Below are 18,192 nucleotides of genomic sequence, written 5' to 3'. Positions count from 1 at the left end.
TAACACTAACCCTTGTTTGGATCCCAGTTCAAACTGTGAACAACAAAAACAAACAAACAAAAATATTTAAAGACACCTGGGGAAGCACAAACCCTGACTGGATAGCTAATAACATGAAAAGATTATGGCTGATTTTGTGGGGAGATGATGACGGCATCATCTGAAAAACGAAATCCTCATATTTTACTCATCTAATTGAAATATTTACAGGTCAATAGTATGACGCTTGGGATTTGCTACAAGATAACCCAGGGGATGGAGATTTGGAAATGTGGGAAGTTATAGGGGAGAGAAGACTGGACATAGTCAATAGCTGTTGAAATTGGGTATTGTGTACTCTGTTGCGTTTTCCCCACCACACACTTGCTGTTCTCTGCACACGCCAGCCAGTGTCCAACAACTCAATTCAATTCTGACACAAACTACCTGGGGTTAGTGCAGACCCTGCAGGTCAAGGCTCAGCCCCACAAGATGGCCCCACTTCAGGCACCAGCCCCAAGTCCAGGGCCTCCTGTACTTCCGACCAAACAGCTATAAATAGGGGGTTCCCATGACCCCTCCTTAGGGTCCATCATTTGCTATAATGGCTCACAGAACTCGGGAAAGCACCTTATTTACGACACCCGTTTATTATAAAGGCTACAACACAGGAACTGCCAGATGGAAGGGATGCGTAGGGCAAGGCATAGGGAGGGCGCCGAACCTCCACACCCTCTCCAGGTGCACCATGCTCCCAGCACCTTGACGAGCTCACCTAGGAACCCCACCGTTGAGGGGATTTTATGGAGGTTTTGTTACATCAGTATGATTGATTAAGTCACTGGCCACTGGTGATTAACTTGCTCTCCAGCCCTGCTCCCCTTCCTGAGCACCACTCCTCTAATGGTGCCTCTTCTTCCTGTTGACCACGCCCACCCTAAAGCCATGGGGGCCTCCAGGCACCAGTCCTACATCAGCATACAAAAGACACTCCTCACTCTGGAGACCATATGGGTTTTGGGAGCTGAGTGCTGGGAACCAGGGACAAAGACCAAATATACATTTCTTGTCGTATCACAGGCACTTTTGTACGTGTTGGAAATTTTGTACAATAAAAAGATTTTTTCCAGTATCTTGTTATGAATAGTTTCAAACATTCAACTTGAAAAGAACTGTACAGTCAACACTCATATATCTACTACCTAGAATCTACAATGAACATTCTTTCAATATTTGCTTTATTACATATCTGTGCATCTAATAAAAAAAGGTTTTAAAAATTCTTATTTACAATTTTAAATGAAAGATAAAAAACGTGTTTCATATTGTTTTGATGTTAATTACTCTGGACTTTAGTTTAATTCTTAGAAAGTTTATATATAAGCTATTTGTGGTAACAACAAATCCCATCTGCCCATGCTGCATAATTTACTTCTTTCCTGTTTTAAATTACAAAAGTAACATATACTTGAAAAAATTCAAATAATCTAAAACACAGAGGGAAAGTGCCTCTCACGCTCAGGGCACATGGCCACACAGGTAGTGCATCGCAGCTGTGCGACCTCCCTTCCACCCCCAACCCACGAGTTGTGAAACACAGCAGCCCTTGCCGTGCTCCCATTCCCAGGAGGAATCACTGTTGGAAAGTTAAGTTTAGGAGATTATAAAAACTAAAACATACCACACTTCCAACTGCCATCATCACCAAAAAACTGCATCACTGTTCTCAGAAAATCCTTGGCGTTAAAACAAATAACAGGACATTTACATTTCAGTGTTTGAAGCAGCACCTTCCTAGAAGATGAAAAGACATTCACTGATTGACACAGTAATTTGGAGCTCTTCACCTTGGGAAAGTATTATTACTACTCCACTAACAGCTGTCACTTATGCAGTTCTATGGGCAGACATTCTTCTTCTGCAAGCTTTCCACAGATTAACTCAAATCCTAAGAGGTGTGGAAGGAAAATCGAAGCAGGGACGGTATTGCTCAGTCCCCAGAACGGAGCCAGGAGGCCTCTGAGGAAGTGGGACTCGTGTGTCTCAGCCTGGATGGAATCTGACCTTTCAACCTGGTGAGGGTATCCAGAACCTCTGCCAGAAACCCAGGACACCCTATCTACTTGTCAGACCCCTACCCTGAAACAATTCGTGATTCCTTAAGGACAAACGTTTTCTGATTTGTATCAGAGTCAATCCCCAATTCTTGCCAGGCAACTTTTGACAATCTTGTGGCTTTTTGTTTTTATAAGTCCCTGACTCTTTCTCTTCCCCAGAACACTCTTTCGGGGGTTCCTGAATCTTTGTCTCCTGAACTGCAATTCTTAAGACCCCAAATAAACTTCTTATATGCAGTCTCCTGCGTTATTTTTTGTAGGTGTTACTTATTATCTGCAATTTACAGATGATGAAGCCAAGACACAAAGAGGCTAGTAATGAACTCAAGTTCACACAACTGTTCAGAGCCAATCCCTGGGTGCAGCACGACGACCTACAGACTCAGCCTCCAGCTCCTGAGCAGAGCTGATGCACCCTGGACTCCTCCCAGCTGGCCCCAGCCTGCGCTCCCAACACACCCCCAGTCTACCCTCTGCCCACACTGGATTCTCCTTCCTCCATCACCAGACTGTGCACGTCCTCTCACACTCCAGGGCCACAGGCACATGCTGTATTCCTGCCTAAAATTTCCCTCCCACAATTTCTACAAACTGCTCAGGTGCCTGATTCCCTGGGCAGGGAGTTGCCCGGTTCCCGGTTCCCTTAGTACTCCTGGCCACACACCTGCTACAGCGGGGACCACATCTGCGATACTGTAATTTACCTTGGCCCATTAAATCACGAGCTCCTTGAATATGGGATTCATAATAGTTGATGTTTATCAAACACTTACCATGTGCAAATACCACACTAAACACTTCACGAGGATTGTTGTGTTGAAACCTCATCATAATCCCATTAGGCAGGCACTAGATCCATTTTACAGATGAGGAAACTGACGCTCGGAGGGGTGAAACAATTTTCACAGCCTTACACAACTGAGAAGTGGCAAAGCTGAGGTCTGAGACCCGATCTTGCTGCTGCCAGGGCCCAAGGTATTAATCCCCCTTTATGGTAACTGCTTATTAATACATCAGTGAGGGTCTTCAGATAAGGCTGAGGAAGAAGGAAACCTGGGGTCCGATTAGCTCTGCTTGCTCCGCAGGCAGACATTTTCAGACTTTTTCCATTTTTCTGTGTGCTTTCACTTTGGTTTTCCTTGAAGAGGGCCACTGCTGACAGCATAGCTTTAGGTCTTGCCTCTGCTGGACCTGGAGAGGTGTGTAGGAGTGGGGGCAGCTTATGAGGGAGTTAAGCTGGGACTACTGGAGCGTCCTCCCACTTTGATGCTCTTGTAGCTGGAAACCCGGAAGTTCTCAATAAGGCCATCTAACAACTATGATCTCTCCCACTAAGAGACAAACCCTAGCTGATTTCTAGCTTAAGAAAGGACAAGCAACACAAAGAATATCTTGTAAGACAAAGTGGCTAAAACACAGTGTATTTTCTAAGTCAGTTACAGAAGTCAATTATGCCACATCTGCTAAACAAAAGGCACAGGGAGGATGGGAGCTGAAGTGACCATCAGATGTCCAAATGGAGAATGTCGAGTAGAATATATAAATCCAGAATTCAGAAAGCGCTGTCCGAATATTAGGGCCCTATTCTCACAGAGGTCTTCCGTAGAAAAAGCCTGCCCAATTGTTCTTTCAAAAGAAAATTATGGGAAGAAAAGGTTACGGGTTCTTGGGAGCAGAGCGCTCTATTGTCAAACATCATCCCATGTACACACTGTGGTGTACATGCCTGACATCACACTTTGATTGCCAAGGCATCCATTTCAAAGACATCCATCCTGAATAGACATGTTGCCAGCTATGCAACACAGCTGCTGGCAAAACCACCAGAGAAGGAACCAGATGAAGCTCCCTCTTCCAGAAAGCCCTGGGTAACCCAGATAACTGACTGTGTGATGACACAGCTTCTCAACCTTCCTGTGCCCTAATTCCTGCTCTTATGCTTTAAATTAGCCAGTAAAGGGTGAATCCGTGAAAACCTAGACACCCCACCTTCAAACCCTAATAAAGGCAGAGGCCCAGGTCCATGCACTCTCTCTCTCTCTCTCTCTCTCTCTCTCTCTCTCTACCCATAACCTCTCTGTGTACTCTCCAGAACTTGTGAATGATAAATCTTGGTCCTCAAATTCCCTAATGGTTTTTGCTGAAGCGTGTCCTGTGATCATAAGAACCACAAGGGCTGGTCCAGCTACAGCGTTGGCCCCTATGGAGGAAATGTCTGTGGGGGCTTGGTGTGAGGAATACAGGCGGAACCAGTGCCTCAGGCACTCCCAGCCTAGAGAGCATCACTATCTGTAGGCTGGAACCGACACAACAACTACCTAAAACCCACCCAGAGCCCAGCGAGAATGTATTAGGCAGGAAGGGCCAAGACCAGGCCCCCACCTTCTCACCCTCTTCAGGGCAGTGGCTTCAAGGAGCTCCTTCAGGCACCTACTGACTTGAGTGCAGAGGGCTGGGCAAACAGGAAGTGGATGTCCCCACCCAAAGCAGAAGTGAGTCAGGCTGACAATGTGAGCAAAGAAACAGTGACGAGGGGCAGAGGCTCCAACCCACGACGAGACTTTTCAGGACTGAGAAGGGGCAGCAGAAGCATCCCTGCCTGTTCTGAAATTCTAAGATTCTAGGAAGGCAAATACAAGTGAGACATTTCTTCTCTATTTTCACAGAATGAAGCTTTGAAATTAGTAATATCTTGGTGGTATTGAGGACTATTTACTCTTTGAAGGCAGTGTTAACTTCATTTTCTAAGGCCGTGAGTGAGAGAACAAGTGTAATGAGGAAATCAGCCAGGGCTCCAGCAGCAACAGTGGGTTTTCACGCCTTAAGATGATGCTTTTCTCACCAACCTCTCATTGCGATGTTGACTCAAATCCCGGAGCAGGCTCCCATGGATGGACTCTCCATTCCAGAAGCTCTTTGAGGGAGAGAGGGTGTTTGTAGCGGTTTCTGTCATTTAGATCCATTTTATTTTCATGTGCTCATACAAAACTTCTGAAAGTTTAAATAACTAAAACTGGAGCTTGGGAAACTCTAAATTAGGATAAAGCAGGTGAATAAGTAGGATTTAAGGTAATTAGTGAAGATTTCTTACCTGGCAAATTGATGATGTGCCTCTTGTTCTTGGTCCCAAATGGAAGAGGGCTCAGTTTTTATGTAGATACACTGATCACTGGGCATGAAGCCTTCCTCCAGAACACTGTCAGAGGCTGGGGCAGCCAGAGGACCACTGCCTTTCTCTGCATGGCTCCTTGGTAACATCACAATGCCTTCAACAGAGGAAACCAGAGCCTGTGAATACACAATAAAATAAAGTTCCAAAATCAAACATAAACAATGCATTTATTCAAGAAAGATCTGTCAAGTTTTTTAATTAAGCAGAAAGAAAAGGCCTAAAATTAAAATTTGTAAATGAACACCTCTTTTAACGACAATCAAGGTCAAAAGCCAAACCCATGATCTCACTCTCCAAATCTGGTCTCCTCCCTGTTCAACATCATAATGGAAGTCTTAGCCAATGAAATACAGCAGGAAAAAGAAATAAAAGGCATATAAATTAGAAAGGAAGAACTATACTGTCCCTATATACAGATAACATAAATGTTTGTGTAGAAAATCCAGAGGAATCTACAAAACAAAACACCTCCTGGAACTAATATGTGAGTTTAGCAAAGTTGCAGGATACAAAATACAAAATACAAAAATCAATTATATTTCCATACACTAACAATGAACATGTACAAATTAACTTTTTAAAAAAGAATTACCATTTATAATAACTATTCCACCAAATTAAATACTTAGATAGAAATCAATACAACATATATGGGATCTGTATACTGAAAACTATAAAATACTCATGAAAGAAATCAGAGAAGACCTCCATAACAGAGACACATACATGTTTAAGGACTACAAAACTCAAAATAATAATGTCAATTCTCCCAAGCTGAGCTGTAGAACCAAGAAGATTAATAAACTCCAAGTACAAGAAACATGGAAAACATTACACCAAGTTACATCATAATCAAATTGCTTGAAAGCAGTGATAAAGAGAAAACCTTAAAAGAAGCTGGGGGGGGGGGATGGGACACATTGCCTAGAAAGAAACAAAGATAAGGGTGATAGTAGATTTCTTATGGGAAACAAAGCAAGTTAGAAGACAGCAGCATAACATCTTTAAACTACTGAAAGAAAAAAACTATCAACTTATAATTCTTTACCCCATAAAAATGCCTTTCAAAAGTGAAAGGTAGGACTTCCCTGGTGGAGCAGTGGTTGAGAGTCCGCCTGCCGATGCAGGGGACACGGGTTCGTGCCCCAGTCCGGGAAGATCTCACATGCCACGGAGCGGCTGGGCCCGTGAGCCATGGCGGCTGAGCCTGCGCATCCGGAGCCTGTGCTCCACAACGGGAGAGGCCACAACAGTGAGAGGGCCGCGTACCGCAAAAAAAAAAAAAAAAAAAGTGAAAGGTAAAGCAAGATTTATACAGTACACTGAAAATTACAAAACATTGCTAAAGAAATTGAAGTTTTAAATAAATGAAAGGGCACCCCCTGTTCGTGGATCAGAAAATTCAATACTGCTAAGATGGCAAAACTGAGCCAGGCTGGGACTTGGGATCCTCCACCAGAGTGCTTGCACCTGGACAAACGTCTCCGTGAGCAACAGGATACAAAGAAACTACAAGTGACTAAAAATAACAGCATGCATGGGCAAGCTGGGACAATAATAAGCAATAGGATACAAAAAGGCCACAAACAAACTGCCATTTCTGAGGTGCTGGGAGCAAAAGCAGGGCACCGTGCATCATCTCTGCACATGGCACCAAGGGGGTGGGCAGACCCCAACGCACAGACCCACCCCCATTTTTACCCCATTTAAGGACCCAAGCAGGTCCTCTCAGGGGGCAGGCAAGGGAACCTGTCTCTTGTTCTTGCTCCCTTGTGCTGTAGCACGAGCCCCAATAAAGCCTTGCCTGAAATTCTCATCTGGCCTCTTGTCGATTTCTATTGATTAAAGAGTCCAAGGGCCCAGGTTGGTAACACTTTTTGGCAACTCTGCTGGGACCTGTGGGGCCTTCTTTTTTTCCTTGCCCCTCTGAGAGAGGATCTGGGCCCATCTGGTATAGCTGATTGCAGCTTCCTTGCAGCTGACACGTGGCCACCTGAACCTTTGCTTCAGTGCTGCAGGGATTGGTAAGTCTGCCTTCGGTTGCCCCAGGGGTGTCACTATCCTCATTCAGGCAGCTTTCCCCCTCTATTTTCCCTGTGTCCATTTTCCCTCTTCTGATCTCTTTCTCTCTCTCTACAACTCCTTGCTCTGTCCTCTCCTACTTCTCTGTCGCATCCTTCTGAGAAGTGAGTGTTGGGCACCTACAGCCTAACTCCTTAGTTGGTGAGGCCATGCTCCCTCTGGCTGGCGCCGGCTCACCCTGACAGGTGACAGAGGTGGGACAGGCTTGCCTCATACCGTGCAGATCTTGGTCCGGTGGGCTTTCCTTGAGGGGAGATTTCTGAGAGTGACAGAGGTTCAATCCTCATACTGTGCAGTGGCTGGAAGCCCAGTCGTCACAAACTTCTCAACTTCTTTTTCCTGGGTTAAAGTCCCAGGTGTGGGTTAGAGTCCCACCAGCACTGGTTTCTGGGTCTGATCACCCTGGTGGGTGGTGGACGGAGTGCCTCCCTCCACTGGCCCTTGTGGAAGAGCACGGCAGACTGGAACTGCCTGAATAGACACACACAGAGGGGCAGGCTGAAACAGCAGGCTTTCTCTCTTTCTCCTATTTCTTTTTCCTTACTTCATACATCTAAACCCCCAGCCCCCGAGGCCCCTGTTGAGGTGAACTTTACACAACCCCCCAATATTTCTCTGTCCTGTGTGCTCAACTGTGGGGAAGGGAGTTCTGAGATCTCCTTTGTCATCTCACCCTTTGGTTTTGTTATGCCGGGTCTTGAGGACTCCATCCAGCTGCAGGATCTCAGTTTGTTAGCCACCAGATTTATATGTAAACATGGGAAATGCCCCCAAAGATTAAAACTCTTAAAAATTCGGGACAGTTTAAATTAGATGGTTTAAAAGCCATCTTCTTTTGCAACACAGCCTAGCCCCAACGTGCCTTGGGTGACCGGAAGAACTGGCCACAGAATGGATCCCTTAACTTTAGCACCATCTTACAACTGGACCAAAATATTGTAAGCAGTCCCCAAAATGGGGGGAGGTCCCTTACGTGCAGGCCTTTATGAAACTTTATCAAGACCCCGGTTTGAGGGATTCCTGTTGTGTGTGTGGCCTCTATTTCTGTTTTGTCCCCAGAAGATTTAGAGCCAGACTTTCTCACAGATCCCCTTTCAACCGCCAACTAGTCATTGGCACATTGGGCCTCTTTCTCATTGGGCTTCTTCCCCTTCAACATCACCTTCAGTCCCTCAACCCCCACCTTACCCCATTTAGCCAGGAGCCCTGAAACCAGAGCCCCCAGTGCTGTCCCCAATGGGGCCCTGATCAGGTTCAAAATTAGCCCCCACTTTCACACCACAGGGCCTTTACCCCCTCTGGGAAGCAGCTGATGGGAATAGGGAATTACTAGAGTGCATGTCTCCTTCCTGATGAGAGACTTAGGAATCCGCAAGGAGGGGTTTGGCAGGTTCTCATAGAACCCTGACAAGTTTAGGGACAAATTTACCATGCTGGGGTTAATGTTTTCCCTGACATGGCAAGAATTACAGTTATTCTGAACCACTGTTGCCCCCTGGACAAGAAGGAATGTATACTAAGAAAGGCCAGGGAACACACAGACAGCCTAGTGGCCACCAACCCACAGCACCAGATTTATTGAACTGGTGACGCAATCCCACAACAGGACCCCAACTGGGATTGTGAGGATCATGTAGGCCAAGCCAGGATGAGACGTTATATTACTTGTTTATCAAAAGGAATGAAAAGGCATATGGTGAAGCCTGTAAATTATGATAAGGTCCAAGAGATTACACAGGAAAAAGATAAAAACCCAGCAGTCTTCCTGAGTCAGGTGACAGAGGCATTCAGGAAGTACACCAATACAGACCCTGAGTCTGCACAAGGGAGGTCACTATTGGCCATGCATTTTATCACCCAGTCCTCTCCTCATATCGGGAGGAAATTACAAAAGCTTGAAGCTGGGCCCCAAACCCCATTGTCAACCTTGGTAGAGGAGGCCTTCAAGGTCTCTAACAACGAGGACATGGCAAAGGAGGCCAACACGGATAGGAGATTAACAAAGAAAACACAGCTCTTAGCTGCTCTGATCCACCCGCCATCTTGAGGGGACACTAGACAGCTGAGAAGACCAGACCAGCAGCCCAGAAACCACCTGGGCAGGAATCAGTGTGCCTTTTTCTGGAAGGAGGGGCACCGGGAAAGGGAATGTCCTGAGCACCCTCCTGTGGGATGGCCAAACAACAACCCCAGCTGGCCCCAGCTCCTGGCGATAATATCCTTTAAAGCCTGAGGCCCTGAGGGGGATCCAACAGCTGCTCACCAAATTCCTAAAACACAGAGTCATTAGGCCCTGCCAATCCCCTTGTAACACCCCGATCCTCCCTGTTCAGAAGCCTGATGGGGAGTATCAGTTTGTGCAAGACTTACGAGCAGTGAGCTAGGCAGTCATCCCTATTCACCCAGTGGTGCCAAACCCACACACCCTCCTTGCCCAAGTGCCAGGAAGCACTCAGTATTTCTGTGTTGGACCTCAAAGATGCATTTTTCTGTATTTCTCTACATCCAGGATCTCAATACTATTTTTAAAACAATTTCTTCTGGAAAGGGAGGAAAGTGTATATATATATATATATATATAAAATATATATATATATATAAATATTTATTTATTTGGCTGCATCAGGTCTTAGTTGTGGCGTTCAGGATCTTCACTGCAGTGCACAGGCTCTAGAGCCTGTGGGCTTAGCTGTCCCGCAGCATGTGGAATCTTAGTTCCCCGACCAGGGATAGAACCCACGTCTCCTGCATTGGAAGGTGGATTCTTAACCACTGCACCACAGGGAAGTCCCTCAATACCTGTTCTGCCTTTGAACGGAGGGACCCTGACCCTCTGGAGGCTACTCAATACACTTGGACAGTGCTTCCGCAGGGTTTTCAGGATAGTCCCCACTTGTTTGGAAACTCGTTAGCAAAAGAATTGAGGGAACTAAGCCTGAAAAATGGAACTCTATTACAATATATTGATGATCTGCTAATAAGTAGTGAGACAAAGCAAGTTTCAGCTCAGAATACTGCTAAGGTCCTAATTTTCTGACAAAGGCTCAGATTTCACAACAGTGTTCAGTATTTAGGATTTATTTTGACCCCAGGAGCGCAAGTCCTGGCCATGGATTGAAAGACAGCAATTAGCGCACTACCATCTCCAACCACGAAGAGACAACTCCAAGGCTTTCTCAGGATGGCTGGGTTCTATTGTATCTAGACTCCAAATTATGGCCTTACAGCAAAACGCCTATATGAGGCTCTGAAGGGGGAAGAAAGGGAATAGGGGCCACCAGTAGGCCTTTGAGACTCTAAAGACTGAGTTGAGTAGGACACCAGCATGGGGGCTTCCAACGTCAGACAAACCCTTCACCCTATACTCCATGAGAGGTCAGGGATAGCGCTCAGACTTCTGACCTGAAAGCTGGGGCCAGATCAAAGACTGGTGGCTTACTTTTCAAAACAACTGGACTCGGTGGCCCTGGGATGGCCAAACTCCCTGTGAGCAGTAGCAGCCATGGCTCTATTGGTTAATGAGGCTTCCAAGCTCACCCTAGGACAACACTCAGATGTGCTAACCCCTCATCAGGTACAATCTGTGCTAGAAGTCAAAGGACATCACTAGTTGACTGGAGGAAGGTTAACAAGATATCAGGCCCTCCTAATGGAACCCCCGACATTCCCTTAAAGGTGTGCCAAACCCTGAACCCAGCAACTCTGCTTCCAGCGGCCAAGAATGGAGACTTAGTGCATCAGTGTATAGAGACCAGAGAGCAAACTTACTCCAGCAGGCCTGATCTTCTAGATGAGCCTCTTGACAGCCCTGAGGTTGAGTGGTTTACTGATGGGAGCAGTTTTCTAGAAATGGAAACCCGGAAGGTGGGGTATGCAATAGTTAGTCTAGTTGCAGCACGCGGGATCTTCGTTGAGGCATACAGGATCTTTTGTTGTGGTGCACAAGCTTCTCTCTAGTTGTGGCGTGTGGGTTTTTTTTTTCTTCTCTAGTTGTGGCGCACAGGCTCCAGGGCACGTGGGCTCTGTAGTTGTGGCGCACGGGCTCCTGAGTGCATGGGCTCTAGTTGAGGCACACGAGCTCAGTAGTTGTGGTGCGCGGGCTTAGTTGCCCTGCAGCAAGTGGAATCTTAGTTCCCTGACCAGGGATCGAACCCACGTCCCCTGCATTGTACGGCAGATTCTTTACCACTGGACCACCAAGGAAGTCCCGGGTCACAGGTTTAAATGTAAGAGCTCAGACTATAAATTGTTAGAAGAAAATACAGTAAATCTTCATGACCTGGTATAGGCAAAGCATTCTTTTTTTAAAAGCAATATTTATTTATTTATTTGGCTGTGCCAGGTCTTAGTTGCAGCATGCAGGATCTTCCTTGAGGCGCATGGGATCTTCGTTGCGGCATGCAGGATCTTTAGTTGCAGGATGTGAACTCTTAGTTGCAGTATGTGGGATCTAGTTCCCTGACCAGGGATCAAACCCGGGCCCTCTGCATTGGGAGTGCGGAGTCTTAGCCACTGGACCACCAGGGAAGTCCCAAAGCATTCTTAAATTTAACAACAAAAGCAGAAGCAATAAAAAAGTACTTGGTAAACTGGAGTTCATCAAATTAAAAAATTCTGTGCTTCAAAAGACACCATCAGGAAATTGATAAAAACAAGCCACAGATTTGGAGAACTGCAAATCATATATCTGACGAGACTGGTATTAAAATATATAAAGAACCCTTACAGATCCAAAATAAAACACAAATAACCCAATTTAAAAATGAGCAAAAGACTTGAATTTCAAGACGTTTCACCAAAGAAGATACACAAATGGCCAGTAAGCATATGAGGAGATGCTTAATGTCACCAGTTATTAGGGAAATACAATTTAAAACCACAGTGAAATACCACTTCACACACAGCAGAATGGCTAAAATAAAAAAGACAACAAGTATTGACAAGGAGGTGGAGAATTTGGAAACTCACACTTTGCTGGTGGAATAGAAAATGGGAACCATTCAGCAGTTTCTTCACAACCTCATGAGAACTATGCAGAGTCAGTCACTCACCCCTGGGGGAAAGGGGAAGGCTTAAAATCTTACTTCTTGCTCTCCTATCAAAATCAGACACTAAGAAAATGGGTTTCTTTCATGGTGCCAACAAAACAAACAAACAAAAACCAACACCGTTTACTAACCTGGTCTGCTCTCAGCTGAGTTGAGCCATCCTTATATATCAGAGTTACCACCAGAGCTACTGCCTGTTTGAGCATTTCAATCAGCTGGCTTTTCTCCAAAGCATCCAAATACCTAATATCACAAAAATTGTTTGTGAATGCTTTTGAGTTCCTAGAATTTAGGTAGGCTTCAACCTCATCAGCATCTTCTTCCAGTGCCGTAAGTTTACTTGTTTTCTCTGATGAATTATTACATGTGATATGTTTTCTTTTCAGACTCATGCTTTCTTCATTGTTTTCATTATTTATGCTTTCCTTTGGTACGTGTTTTCTCTTATGTTCCATTTTCTGTAGAACTGAAGCCTCTTGGTCACACTGTGGAATTAAACACCGGGAAGAAGCCAATGAGCTGATATTCTTCTGGTTTTGGTCAGTAGACACTTGATCTGTGAGTCTGATACTGGAGGACTGAGACGAGAACTTGATGGAAACTCTTGATGTCTGGCTCGTAAGAGAATTAAGATTCTATAGAAAAATGGAAAATATTTCACTAGAATATGGATTCATAAGACAGGTCTAAACCAAAGTAAAATCTGATAAAACTCATCTAAGGTAAAGTGGGAACACAGCTTCACATTAACTATGACCCAACTTTCTAATGAACTATGGAGTGTCTTCCAGAGCAGTGGTTTTTCTCAACCAGGCAGGAGTGCATATCTGCATCCTGGGCTGGAATAGGCAGGAGTTAGTTTAGAAAGTCTCCCACCACAGCCCTGCGCTGGCACCATGCGTGTAACAGGAGATGCTGTGGAGGGGACTGTGCTGCACATGTGCGTAAGAGTGAGGATGAATCACTGACAACTTCCAACCAAAGGCCATTTATAGAGAAAATTAAATCACCACAACTAGTCGATAATATGTTAATCTACCTACTAAAATTTCTTTAAAAATACAGCTCGGCAGCAATCCTCTTCCTGTTTCGATCTAGCAATGTGCAATATTCATTCATCAATTCACAGACTGAGGGGGAAAAAGCATCTCTCTGTTTCATTGTAGGATTCATTTACAATAAAATTTTATTTTTTATGTTTATTTTTCAGATTTTATGATATATTTATGCTATTCTGAACAAACGTATACCAATAATACTTTAAAAATAATTTTGAAAGAAAATGTTTTAACACAGTCACATGATCACAGAAAATTTAAACTTATAGTCATTTTTATTGCAGAGAAATATTATATGCTTTTTAAGAAAAGACTTCCAAACATAAAATTATATCAAAATAAAAATTCTGTGGAGAAGTACACAAGAAAAGGAGTCAAGAAGGAAAAGGAAAATATAAAAATTCAGATTGTTGAAGAACATCCTGCTCATGTATTTTTTAAAGGAATGATTGTAGATATCAAGTTATCAGAGTATAGTATTTAGATATTAGTGGACATATTTTAAACTGTGATATAAGTTTTTTAAATGTCAATATTATTAATCCACCAGAAATCATGTCCTATGAAACTTTTTAAACTTGTGATAAATATTTTAAACGTCAACTTAAAAATATGTCAGGAGATACATGGCTTTTCAAAAGGCTTTTGTGAGAAAGGGAGCAAGACGATTTGAAGACCTCTGCCTTAGGGATCGAAGGAGCACAGTTTGAACACCTTTGGGAGAGAGAATTTCCATTCACTTTCAAAGGGCTGCACAGTCCCTTTTCTGTCAAAGATGCCGCTCCTTCCACTTCAGGGGCAAATAACCATCCCATCAATCCAGGGATTTACTAAGGGAGCTTACATTAGACTAAGTTAGATTTGGATTTGGACACAGGTAGTTTGTTCCAGAGCCCACTCCCTTAACTATTACGCCACCTCCACCACTGCTTCCTATAGAAGGTCTTGGGTAATAACATGACCTCTTCTCATCTCTCTCCCAAGCCCAAACCACGTAACTCACCCATTGCAAATTTTATACCCCTTTCTTTCTGAACTTCTCTTTATTTCCACTACCCCAAAGTTCTAAGCTCTCTTCCCCTAACCTAAAAACTTTTCCCAAAGTCCTTCCCCCACTCTCTAAAGGTGAGGCTCTTTAGACTGACCATTTCTTAGTCATCTTTTAGACCTCAAGTCAGAGTGTTCATACTTCAGACAAACGTCCCAGATTCCTCTCCCCACCTCCCAGAAAGAGCGGAACGAAACAGCACAAAAACTGGGTTAGCCATCTCCCCTATCGTTCCCAAAGCACTTGGCCCTGTCTCCTATAGTGACACTAATTCACCGCGTCATAGAGAAATATTGTGCTTCTCTGTCTTCCTAGTCCCCTCATACAAATTAAACTATCAGCTCCTGGAGAAGAACTCCTTTCGTTTTTTTAACCGTTGCATCCACAGTGCCTAGCATATAGTAGACACTTGATCAGTATTTATTGAATGAATGAAAGTTATCTGTTTAGAATTAGTCATACTTGCAAGGTTTCACCTTTTTTTCCAGTGACTGATCCTTCCCATCTTCAGGTAGTACTGAATACCTAACACTGGATTTGTCCACCACTTCTGCAGCTTTAAAAGACACAGAAAGGAAGCATGAGGGAATAAAGAAATTAAAATCATATAATTAGCTAAACACTGAAAATAGCCTCTATAATCATTTACTCATTATTTACTTAATTAAAACAATGTAGTAAAATTTACAACCAAAATGCATACTACCATTGTAGTAAACATTTATGCAAAGTATCTTCAAATTAACTGGAGACAGATCTATGTAATCATGCAGTGTTTATTAAAAAGTAGTACCTGGTATTTGCATTTGAATACTTGATTCTGAAAACCCAAGTTCACCATTTTACAGAAAGCTTGTAAGTATTAAAGGTGAAGAAATTCTTAGACTGAATAATATTGTAATGGAACAATTACAACTTCAGTAAAATATCATTAATACAAACTTCTCATTTAGATTTTGTTTTAATTTTAATAAGTTTGGGCTGGACAGGAAGTGATGGAACCTGGGTTCAACCCCAGGCAACATGACTAAAGTTTCGGCTCATAACCTCTGGGATGTATGTTCTCTCTATAGCAACAATAACAATGATGAAATGCAAATGGGGGAAATCTTTCACTTACGATAGAGGAAAGTTATACTCAGGATTAATTTAACAAGAAAAGCACAAGGCACTCAATGATGGAAACTTAAAATCTTATAAAATGGCATAAAGCATGATCTATACAAATGCAAATACATAGCACTGAGATATGAACAAAATATTTAATTCTCCTAAATATAAATTTAATGCAGGGACTTGCCTGGTGGTCCAGTGGCTAAGACTCCACGCTCCCAATGCAGGGGGCCTGGGTTCGATCCCTGGTCAGGGAACTAAATCCCACATGCCGCAACTAAGAGTTCGCGTGTCTCAACTAAAGACCCCGCATACCACAACTAAAAGATCCTGCACGCAGCAATGAACATCCCACGTGCCACAACTAAGACCCGGCACAGCCAAATATATATATATATATATATATATATATATATATATATATATATATATATATATGTGTGTATATATATATATATATATATATATATATATAAGTATATAAATTAATGTAATTCTCATCAGAGACCCTACAGGGTTCTTTTAATTGAAAAAAATAATAATTTCAAAGTACATATGAAATATTAAATGTCTGAAAATAGAGAAGAAAGGTAAGGGTTTTTTTTGGCTGCACCGTGCAGCATGCGGGATCTTAGTTCCCTGACCAGGGATCGAACCTGTGACCCCTGCATTGGGAATGTGGAGTCTTAGCCACTGGACCACCAGGCAGGACCCAGAAAGGTAAGTTTTTTTAAAAAAATAAAAGAAGACTTGCTTTGCCATATTATCAGAACATACTATAAAGGCACTGTAATCAAATCCAGAAGGTATTTGAATAGGAATAGACAAAAAGATCTCTAAAACAGAGTAGACAATCCAGAAACTGACCCCAGGACTTATGAGAATTTAATATACAACGAAGATGGTATTTTAATGCAGTAGAGAAGGATAGATTAATGAATAGGGATAGTACAACTAGCACCACTTCTGAAAGAAAATAATACATTGGGAAAACTGGGACAAAAAAGACAAAGGGTTAATATTTTTATTATACAAGTTACACTGACCAAAAAAGAAACAATTCAATGGAAAAGTGAGCAAAAGACAGGGAGAGGCAACACACAAAATAGCAAATCCAAAAAGCAAACAAACATTATGTAATACTCAAACTCACTAGTAGTCAGGGAAACACAAATTAAATATAACTGGAGATGAAGGAGAAGAGGTAGTCTCACTCACTGCTGGTAAAAATGTGAATGGTTAGGATCTTTTTGGAAAGCACAGTGTCAACACTTATTAAAATTAAAAATACGCACATCACTCTCAGGAGTTGGGAAGAAAAGAACGAACCCAAAGGGAGGAAAGATGGGCCTCTGAGATGCTACCAATGTTCTGTTTCTTGATCTGGGTGAAGGTTATACGGGTGTTCAGTTTGTGAAATTTTGAACTATAATCTTAGGATAGTTGTGCTCTGTGTGTGTGTGTTGTAACCTCAATAAAAACAAAGAGATATAAATCATCTAACCAAACCACCTCACTCCTGGCTATCTGTTTCACAGAAATATGTGCAACAGTAAATAGGTTTAAAGCAAAACATTTATGACAGTATTGCTTTACGGCAAAGGACTGAAAACAAAGGAGATACCAATCATGAGGGCAGTCGATGAATAAATTATGTAACATCCACACCATGAAGCACAGAGCCATTGAAAAGAATGAGCTGTATTAGTTGACTTGAAGATGCAGAGATCTGTGAAAATATGATCCCATTTTTTAAAACAATGACCAAATCTCCCCATTTATGTACATGAGTATGTTATACCCATACACTGGCACAGGTCTGGTCCCTGGGAGGCTGACCCTGAGATGAAGGCTTGCATTCAGAAAGGTTTTGGGGTAGCGCTCTCAGGATCAACGTCTGTAGGGGAGTGAAGGAGGGAGGACTGGTCCAAGATGCGGCCGCTACAAAGGCCTGCTCTGGACCTGGCATGGTCCTGTATAGTTGTCCCCCACAGGGTCAAGGGAGCTGAGCCTTTATTCCCCAGCACCCACCAGTCATTACCTGGTTGCTCCTGGGAAAATGGTGTGCCCTTGGGCAAAGAAGCTCTTTGCAGCTGAGGCAACCATCGGGAGGGGCTGTGTGGTGAGCAGCAGCTGGGGTGATGAATGGGGGGCTCGGGGCACCCACAGTGTTCACTACAGTCCTGCCTACGGTTCACTACACTGCGCAGCTCAGATATGTTCTGGGAGCAGCTCCTTCGGGACTCTGCTGGGCCTCTTCCTGAGGGAACTTAAAAGGAAGGTTAATGGGGTGAACTGCCTCTCCTTGTCCTGCAGCTGGTCTCAAAGCTGCAAATGCTATTCACCTCCCTCTCCTACCCATTCTGAGGTTCCCCTCACCCTGGCTTGGCACCTCTGCTGGTCTAGGTAGCTTGCCTGATCGTGACCCAAACCCTCATCCCTGAGGGGTGTAAGTCCCTGGTCACCATACCCTTCTCAGGCCACGGCCACTGCATTTACCAGCAAATTTGGTCAGAGGACCAAGAGGTGGCCAATCACATCACTTGGGTGCCACGTAGATGCTTTCCTGCCCCAT

General features: G+C 43.6%; 1 protein-coding gene across 1 annotated transcript in view; it reads right to left on the bottom strand.

Annotated features, from left to right (window-relative positions):
* POLN (DNA polymerase nu) overlaps positions 1 to 18,192 on the bottom strand; it is a 157,407-nt gene that overhangs the window by 129,889 nt on the left and 9,326 nt on the right. Inside the window, exons 2-5 of the mRNA XM_027103930.1 lie at positions 14,981 to 15,060; positions 12,530 to 13,033; positions 5,188 to 5,384; positions 1,661 to 1,773 (exon numbers count right to left, since the gene is read on the bottom strand). Of these exons, the coding sequence (XP_026959731.1) occupies positions 1,661 to 1,773; positions 5,188 to 5,384; positions 12,530 to 13,033; positions 14,981 to 15,060 (894 nt within the window). The remainder of the gene's footprint in view (positions 1 to 1,660; positions 1,774 to 5,187; positions 5,385 to 12,529; positions 13,034 to 14,980; positions 15,061 to 18,192) is intronic.

The sequence above is a fragment of the Aethalodelphis obliquidens genome, unplaced genomic scaffold (assembly GCF_003676395.1).
Source record: "Aethalodelphis obliquidens isolate GAN/ISIS:26980383/991018 unplaced genomic scaffold, ASM367639v1 scaffold6, whole genome shotgun sequence".
Lineage (NCBI taxonomy): Eukaryota > Metazoa > Chordata > Mammalia > Artiodactyla > Delphinidae > Aethalodelphis > Aethalodelphis obliquidens.
Note: the sequence above shows the minus strand (reverse complement) of the source record. Positions and strands in the feature narration are given on the sequence as shown.